General features: G+C 37.4%; 1 protein-coding gene across 1 annotated transcript in view; it reads left to right on the top strand.

Moving 5' to 3' along the window:
* The window catches only part of LOC103605994 (ankyrin repeat and sterile alpha motif domain-containing protein 1B-like), a 225,933-nt gene that overhangs the window by 172,514 nt on the left and 43,534 nt on the right, over positions 1–9,885 (top strand). Inside the window, exon 2 of the mRNA XM_008590590.1 lies at positions 5,690–5,770. Coding sequence (XP_008588812.1) covers positions 5,690–5,770 — 81 coding nt within the window. The remainder of the gene's footprint in view (positions 1–5,689; positions 5,771–9,885) is intronic.

Genomic DNA, 9,885 nt, shown 5'->3' with positions numbered 1-9,885 from the left:
CCTCTAGTGTCTCGTGTGTGTGGTTGCCTTGAGCCTTGGGCCTCTCCAGGGAGGCTCCTCCTGGTCAGCTTGGACTCTGCTGGGCTGCTGGATCACGGAACAGTACCACCGGGTGTGTGGTCTCTTTTGACCTTCCACTTCCTATGTAGAACTTCTCTCTGTTCCGTGTGCTCTGGCCCTGGCTGCTGGATCATGCAGTGGCAGACCCACAGGTTGTGTGTTTTCTGCCGAGTCTTCACACTGGGAGGGTCTGTTGGACTTCGCTGAGGTGGCCCGCAAGGTGTATTTTTTCCTGCTGAGTCTCTGCCTCTGTAACCAGACACCTCCCTCTCTGAGCTGGGGCGTGTCTACTGCAACCCCATCTATCAGCCGTGCCTTCAAGCCCCTGCTCGACTCCGCCTTGCCCAGGAATACTTTCAGGTTTCTCCTAGATGCAGTCTACCGGTCGCTCTGGGTGGCTTTGTAGCACTGAGTGGGGCTTTCTCAGCGTGAGCTCCTTGGGGGAGGAGCCCGCAGCACACAGTTCCTCTTTGAATCCCCCCGGCATGGATTAACTCCAGCGCCCGCCTGTATTCAGCTCTCCGGCAGGCTCAAGTGAGCTCGGAAGCATTCTGACCACACTTTTCCTAACCAGAAATCGGCTAGGCGTTTTTCCGAACTGGTGGCCGCAGAGGTGGTATCTGCCTCCCGGTAAACAGGAGGTTTACCGGGGGTGGAGCCCCCGGTGTGGTGGAGTAACAATTGGCCCGGCCTGCTTTTCCCTGTCTCCCTACGCTGGCCAGGGGCTCCCCACACCACCAGCCCCACCATAGAACTGCGGAGGGAGTGGGATGGGAGGCCAGCCCGCAGGCCCTGGAAGGCCCCGCGTGGGGTCAAGAAAGTGGCAAGGCTCAGTGAGGAGCCGAGCCAGGTGAGGGAGGCATACCTGGCCGAACCGGCCGGCTCCGCCCCCACCCGAGAAAATGGCGGCAGCCCTGGGGCAGGTGGCTGGCCTGGTGTGGCAGGCGGAAGCTGGACGGGCTTCTGCCTTGCAAGCAAGGCCTGGCTGTGGGTCACTCACAGAGCTGGACAGTCCGGGCGGCTCTCTCTCCATTTCCGTGTTGGCGTGGACCCCGTCTTTGGTCTCTGGTCTCTGCCGCCTGGGGCTGCTCTCTCGGTCCCGCGGCGCGGCTCGGGTGCTCTCAGGAATCTTCTTTTGTGTCAGCCCTAAACTTCGAGTCTGTAGTTGCTTTTTTTTAATAGTTGTAGATTAGTTGTTCAAAGACTTATTCATTTTTTGTTGCTCTTGGAAAAGCAAATAGCACTCTGGCAGCTCAGCGCACACTTCTCAGGCTCACGCTGTCTGTCTTCTGGCGCCCCCTCTCCAGCTGCTTCGTAGAATAGGTATTATTTCTTCCTTAAATGCCTGTCAGAATTCCCCATTGCAGCCATCTGGGCCTGAAGGTTTTGTTTCATTTTGTAGGGAATGTTTTTAACTACAAATTCAAATTTAATTTGTTTAATAGATGTAGGACCATCAGGTAATATATTTCTTTTTGAGTGAGTTTTGGTGGTTTATGTCTTTCAAGGAACTTGTCCATTTGATCTGTTTTTTTAAATTTATTGGTATAAAGTTGTTCATAATATGCTTCTACTATCTGCTTAGGATCTATGGAATATGTTGTGACATTACCTCTTTCTTTCTAATATTGGTAATTTGTGTCTCCTGTTTTTTTCTTGATCAATTTGGCTTTAGATTTATTGATTTTATAAGATTTTTTAAAGAATCTTTTTTCATTTCATTGGTTTTCTCTATTGTTGTCTTATTTTCCATTTCTTAACTTTTACTACAGTCTTTATTTTTTCCTTTTTTCTGCTTATTTTGGGCTTAATATGTTCCTTTTTTTTCTATTTCTTAAAGTGGAAGCTGACATCATCAGTTTGGTACCTTTTTTTCTGATGTAATATTATCATCTTAATGCTATAAAGTTTCCTTTAGGTACTGTTTTAGCTGCATCCTAAAAGTTTTGGTATGGAATGTCATTTTCCTCTTTCAGTTCAAAATATTTTCCAATTCCACTTTTGATATCATCTTTGATTTATGTGTTATTTAGTTTCCAATATTTGGGGGTTTTCTAGATACCTTTCTGTTACTGATTTCTAATTTAATTCCACTAGTGTCAGAGATGACATTTTGTATAATTTTAATCCTTTTAGATTTATTGAGACTTTTTTTTTTTGACCCACAGTATGGTATACTTTGGTAATTGTCTTGTGTTCACTTGCAAAGAATGTTTATTCTGCTGTTATCAGGTATAGTGTTCTATTAATTTCAGTTGGGTCAAGTTGGTTGATAGTCTTATTCAAGCTTTTACTAATTTTCTGCTTATTTATTCTATCAATTATTGAGAGAGGGATGTTTAAATCTTTAAATACAGGTGGATAGGTCTATTTCTTTTTGCAGTTGTATCAGTTTTTGGTTAATGTATTTGAAGTTCTGTTGTAAGATGCGAAACATGTTTAGGATTGTTATAGCCTCTTGATAAACTGGCCCCATTATCATTATGAAATAACTCTATCTCATGTAATATTCTTTGTTCTAAAATCTAGTTTGTCCAATGTTAATATAGTCATTCAGCTTTCTTTTCATTAGTGTTAGTATGGTTTTTCTATCCTTTTACATTTTATCTGTTTATGTCTCTGTATTTAAGATCTGTTTCATGTAGTGAGCATATAGTCAGGTCTTGCATTGTAAATCTAACCTGACAATCTTTCTTTTTTAAGTTGTGTGGTTAGACCATTTATACTAAAGTAATTATTGATGTGTTTTGTGTTTAAATCTACCATCTTACTTTTAGCTTTCTGTTTTTCTCTTCTATTCTTTGTTCTCCTTTTTTTCTTCCTTAGGGATTATTTTTTATGATTCCATAGGTAGTTTTAAGTAGGTACATTGTATTTGTTTTAATACTTCTGTTTCATCTGTGGTTTATTTGTTCATTAAAAACAATCCTTTAATTATTTTTATTTGTATAATTTAGCACAAATTAATTATTAATGAATTAATTATTAATTATTACTTATTGAGCATTTAGAGGACAGCTTACTGGAATAGACGAGTCTTGATCTAGGCTTTGGAGGAACAGTAAGATATGATTGGTTAGAGAATCTATTATAGGTTAGTAGAAGAATGTGATTAAAAGCACAAAAATGGAAATGAATAGGGCAGGAACTGGACAAGCTCAATAGAGTGCAAACATTCTAAGAATATAGTAGGAAATTGAAAATGCTTCAAGGATTGGTATTTTAAAAAATGTTAAAAGCTTAATAATCTTGATAAATTATAAAACATAAGCATATTTTATCACTTTCCTGGTTAAACTGTCAGTTTTTTATTCTCAGGAGGTAAGGTACCATTAAATAAAATGAACCATTGGGTTGAAATAAAGTTAAAACCTTAAAATTGACTAATTATATTTGGACATCTCTCTTAAGGTCTTCTTAATTACCAAATAAATTGTTTATTTCTTTCACAACTAACATGACCTCTCTACTTCTTTTTGGCATAATTTCCTCTTTTAAATTGTGTAAGGCTTTCTGTTACTTTTGTTTCAATCCTGGAAAACTTCTCAATGTCCTTCATATAACCCTTTCCTTCTGTTGGACCCATAAATTTGTTGATCATCCACAGTTCTATCTTGTCCTACGTTACTCTCATTTTTGTTTTTTCCACTAGATACTTTCATATAGGTTCTCTGAGATTGACTTTGAGGAGTGGGAGGTTTTCAGAGTTTGAGTTGCATTATACATTGAGCTATCCATCCACCTCAGTTTTGATTTTTTATTAGGGACTGATAGATTTTAAACTATTATCAACCTTGAGAGAAGGTTTAACCTTGCCCCATATATAGATTTTCCACTGAGGTATTTGAGTCCGCTGAGGCCTTCCTGTTATAGATTCTGATATCAGATACTTTCATGGTTTTACCTTTTTTTTTTTCCTTTTTGTCTTTTTTACTGACCGGCAATGGGATCACAACCCTTGGTGTTGCGCCCGCACCATGCTCAGCCAGTGAGCGGGAACCGGTCTCCACATGGGATCCGAACCCTCGGCGGGAGCGCCGCCGCCACTCTCCAGTGCACCACTGGGCCAGCCCATGGTTTTACCTTTTATTTAATAATTTGTTTTAACAATTTGTTGAACTATGTTCAAGAAACATATTCACACTAGTATTGTGTTCTAGTACCATTCCTAAGAGCTTTATAGGTATTCATTTGATCCTCATAACAACACTTTACACTACTACTGCTATTACCATTGTACAGATGAGGAACTGAAATTCAGAGAGGTTAAATACTTATTTAGGGCTACCCCCAGCTAGTAATAGAGCCAGGGTTTGAACTCAGGTGGTCTAACTTGAGAGTCATGCTTCTAATTACTATATATGTTCATAGCCTTCTGGAAATTCTTATTTCTACATAAGTATGTCAAATAGTTAACATTCAATGTCTCCAAACCAGGAGTCATTATTTCCTCTCCATCCTGCACTGTCCTCCCCCCAGGAAATTTGCTCCTTTTTGTCCATTTCACATCTTAGTTAATGTTTCACTTTCCTTTCAGTCATCTAAGCTTGAGGTCTGAGTCATTCTAGACTTCCATTTTCCTACCTTCCTTCAATTGATCCCTATGTCTTTTTAATTTTACTTTTAATTAACTCCAATTAAGTGCATTCCACTCATTTTTATTGTCCCACCTTAGTTTAAGTTTGTCATGATCTCTCGTTTGGAATAGCTATTTATTCTCCTCTTAGAGATCTCTGAGTGCTCTCTGTTACCTCTATTTTCTTAGTAATTTGTGATTATTTATGTGCCTATCTTCTCCATTAGTGTGGACCCATATGGGACATGCGGTTGGTGTATACTTACTATTTTGTATAATATATGAATTAGTCATTAGAGATTATCATTGATATTTTCAATATCATCATAAGCGTCATATGAAGTCTTTTTTTGTTCTGCTTTTGGAAGTGTCTTTCAATGCCTTATTTTTCTAAAAGCTAAAAATAGTTTCTTTAATTGCAGTGATCAAGGATAAAATGGACTCTTTTATATAGTTACATGTTATCTCAGAATAAATTACATAGTAAAATCAATGATAACTGCAAAATTGTTAGGATCTTATGGTTTACAACAGTCCAAATGTTCAATTTTATTTTCATGTATGAAATATTGATTACATTTTCTTGGTAGCAATAATACAGCAAGAAGAGTTTATATTCTTTTTATAATGCAAAAATATAACTTATATAAATCTCTGCCATTTCAGAATGAGTATATTAAAAGGGAGGAGGAAGAAGCCATAAATCTTTATTCTTTGGTGTAGAATACAATAGCTAAATGCTAGTTACTTCCAATATTTAAGAAATGATAGAAAGTAATAGGGAATTTTTGGATCCAAACTTTAATGCATGGCTGCAGACACATATTTTCTAATAATTTCTGATGATAGCCACCTTCCCTATTAATTTCCCTGCATCAGTTAAAGTAAAGTTGTTGTTCTTGGGGGAATGCATGAAAGATGACAGTCATTTTCTACATGAGTAAAATTTTCATATGCAACATGCTGCTGGCTGTGGGACTATTAGACTTCTTTTTGTTTTTCAAAGCACAATTCTGCTTAACTGTTAACTCTGTGCTTATGCTTTATTTGCAGCATCTGGCGAGGCCCCAATGTGAACTGCACAGACAGTTCGGGTTACACTGCTTTACACCATGCAGCCTTAAATGGACATAAGTAAGTGCCACTAATTTGGACTGGAATCCTTGTGTATTTAGTTACATGTGATGAAGTTAATTACGTCTGATGATACCTTTCTCACGTTGCCATGAGTCCACTGGGCTCAGATGAATTAGGAGAGGCGTCAGGCAACAACACTGACAAGTAAAAATTGGTAGGAATGTTGCTGAGGGTGATTGTGTACAATGTGTAAACTGAGAGAAATGCTCTGAAATAGCCAAATATCATACAGGGAGAATGGAAGAAGTGACAGGACCATGTTAGTCATGTGTGGCTTTGGGGACAGGATGGAATAAAACCACTTGACAACACATCTCCTACCTTTTTTGGTGTCTCTCTATTTTTAGCCAACATGGGGATATTCACTAGGAGTGAAATCTTTATCAATTCCTGCCATTATAAGCCATCAGTGCTTATATGAACCACTTCAGAATCTGTCAAATGTAGCAAAAATGCTTTGTCTTTGTCATTCCTAATTGTCTTTCTGGTTTTAAATTTCTTAACTCTAAAGGTTTTTTTAACTTAAGGAATTATGTTTCAAATAATGTGGTAGTACAGTTGGCCCTGCAGTTATGGAGGGCTGACTGGGAGACTTGGAGCATCCTTGGGTTTTTATGTCTGCAAGGGGCCCTGAAACCGATTCCCTGCGTATATGGAGGAACGACCGTAAGCATTATGGAGAATGAAAGAATGTGTAATCACAGTCACCACTTTATTTCCAGTATTTTAGTTAGGTAACTTAATGGTGTAGTGACAGAATCAAGAATGATGAGTCCTCTGAATGAGTCAGATGTTCTGTCCTTCCCCACTAGAAGAAAAGAAAGAATGTGTAATCACAGTCACCACTTTATTTCCAGTATTTTAGTTAGGTAACTTAATGGTATAGTGACAGAATCAAGAATGATGAGTCCTCTGAATGAGTCAGATGTTCTGTCCTTCCCCACTAGAAGAAAAGTGACCCTCTTCATGTATCTTCCCATCCTCTCTGCTTTTCCTTTGAGTGAATGATCCAAGTTAGTCTTTCCAGATCTGGATCATTTCCTTTCACCTTAATCTTTTAGATGTGGTAGTTATTGCTTTAGAAATACTAGTTACGTTTTGCTTTCCCATCTAACATTTCATTTATTCTGTGAATTGAGATTTAAGGAACTTAGTCATAATATCCCAAAGTAGATTAGCATTCACATTCCTCCTAATTTTCAGTGAAGTATTCAATGAACATTATTGATTTATACATGACAGCCTGTGAAGTTCTAACCATTGAGACATGTTTTCCTGTGGCCCGTTGCATAATTTTTGGTTCCTATTGGCAATTTAGGAAGTGAAGATAATTTAAGCACATTGGAGAGCAGTCATTAAGATTATCATAAAGAGACATGGGATTTGACTAGATATCTTTTAAGATACATATTATTGCAGATATTCTGTGAGAATTACATATCTGTTTTCATCTGAAGGTCTCATTTATACTATTTTAACACTTCCTAGTTAGATTTTACTCAGTGTCATCATATGGACATTGGAAAAAAGCAGGAAAATTCTAGTCCTATCTCCCCATCTCTGCTAGTTGTGTGACCTTGAGCCATTTACTTAACACCTCTAGGCCTCGGTTCAATGTACTGAATACACTGGCTGGATATACTTCATTGTTCCTTCCAATTATAACATTTTATGATATACCATATTAGTATTATTTGTGACTCAGTTGTGTACCATGATGCTACAATTCTGAGATTTGGATTTTCATATATAGTATATATTTCTTGATTTTGTATATTTAAATAATCTGTGGACTTTTACAACTAGAGGTCATTTATTCTATCCAGCCCCCCTCATCTCCTTCATTTTAGAGATGAAGAAACAAGGCTGTTCTAGATAAGCAACTTAGTGGTCACTTAGATATTAGGGTGGGGTTGTGTCTATAGCCTAGGTATTCCAGTTCCAAGTCTATGCTTTTACCAATACTCTGTGTTCTCTCTGCTTTGTAGCTAAACTCTTTCTGGCTTTTCTCTCTCATGTGATATATTTTTGGGTTTACTCCCATTATTATCAAGCAGTATGTTCACATGGAATGCTAATTTTAATATTGGCGTAAGATATTTGAGGAGAAAAAAATGTTACAAAATATATCTCAGAGCTGGAGAAGAATGGTATTTTTTTTCTTTGCTTTTGCTGTTCTCACTTAGCATAGGTAATTAACAATTGATTATGTTGTATTCTTCCCAAGCAAGCCTTAATAGTCGCATAGAAATACATCTTTGGTATGTATGCTGTTGTTTCCATCTGCTCTACATTGTTTCCATAAACATTATAATTTCTAGTCTAAAGTTCATGGAATCATAGAGTTTGAAGTAATGTTCAGCATCCTATAGTTCATTCTTTGGCTTTGAGCACAGGCTTTTTCTCTACTGCCAATATGTAATCTAAGGCCTTCATACTGCAAATTAAACCCACCCATTTCCTCTTATTTTGTAGGTTTTATTGGGAGCGCTTGTTTATCATTGTATATTAGTCAGGGTTCTCCAGAGAGACAGAACCAACAGGATTTGTATGTAGAAATAATGAGAGTGGATTTATTAGGGGAATTGGCTCATGCTGTTATGAAGGCTGACAAGTCCTATGATAGGCCGTCTGCAAACTGGATGCTGGTAGTGTGTCTCAGTCCAAGTCCAAAAGCCTCAGAACCGGGGAAGCTGAGAGTGTAATTCTCAGTCCGAGGCTAAGGCTTGAGAGCCCGGAGGTGCCACTGGCATAAGTACTGGAACCCAAAGGCTGAAAAATCTTGAGTTCTGCTGTCCAGAGACAGAGGAGTGTGTATCCCAGCTCCAGTGGATAGAGAGAGAGATTTACCTTTTCTTCTGTTCTTGTTCTCTCTGAGCCCTCAGCAGATTCTATTGTGTCCACCCATATTGAGAGAAAATCTTTCCCACCTAATCTATTCAGGCTCACATGCTAATCTCTTCTGGAAACATCCTTGTAGACACACTCAGAAATAATGCTTTACCCTTAATCTAGCCAGTTTGACATCTAAAGTTAACCATCATACAATGCTATTAATCCACAAATGGAGCAGCATTTTGTACCTGAAATACCTTGCATTTCATATTGAATGATTTGTCTTCAATTAGTCAGATCAGGGCAAAATACAAAATGTACTCTACTGGTAATTTCTTAGGTCATTTGTAATTAATTACAAGGTTGAAAATTATTACCTTAAAGTGATAGAAAAAAACATGGTCAATATAACAAAATCTAATGGTAACAATTATGAATTATTTCAGTAGATAGGGTAGAAACCTATCTATTTCTCTCTTTCTTTTTAAAATATAGAGGATTAATTGTCTCATGTATTTTTACTACAAATTTGAATCTCTTTATTCTCTTCTGAGTAGCAATTTGGCTGGCTGTCCTTCCTTCCTTCCTTCCTTCCTTCCTTCCTTCCTTCCTTCCTTCCTTCTTTCCTTCTCTACTTTCCTCTCTTCCTTCCTTCCTTCCTTCCTTCCTTCCTTCCTTCCTTCCTTCCTTCTTTCTTTCCTTCTCTACTTTCCTCCTTTCTTTTCTTCTTTTCCTTCTTCTTGACTTTCCTATCCTCCTCTCCTTTTTTCATTCTTTATTTTTTAATAATGACCTTATCTTTCCCTATAAGTTTTTACTAAACCTATATATTCATATTTCATTTTAATTCTCCTCTATTTAACAAATTGCTCCTTATTTTTCAGTCTTATGCTATTAAATTGTATTGTGATTCTTAGATACTGTTTTGGAAAATATTAATTGAATCTTTATTGTATCTTTGAAATATGTGTATTCTTTTATATGTGTGGGGTTATTTTCTATTCTTGCTTCTGTCTCTTTAAGTATTTAATGTTTCCTTAACTCATTACCTGTAATCCAGATTATGTATCAAACTGGATCTAGAATCCTGATGGTAAACTATCTGTATTTTTGATTTGCTCTTTCTTAGTGAAAATGGGTACCTCCTCTAACGATTCTATAATCTGGTCTGTGAAGTTGCTCTTTGAATAACTAGACGCATCTATGATTGATTCTTTTTTTTTTTTTTTTTTTTTTTAATTTTTTATTTTGTCAATATACAATGTATATGATTATTA

The sequence above is a fragment of the Galeopterus variegatus genome, unplaced genomic scaffold (assembly GCF_000696425.1).
Source record: "Galeopterus variegatus unplaced genomic scaffold, G_variegatus-3.0.2 Scaffold6220, whole genome shotgun sequence".
In the NCBI taxonomy this organism is placed as follows: Eukaryota; Metazoa; Chordata; class Mammalia; order Dermoptera; family Cynocephalidae; genus Galeopterus; species Galeopterus variegatus.
Note: the sequence above shows the minus strand (reverse complement) of the source record. Positions and strands in the feature narration are given on the sequence as shown.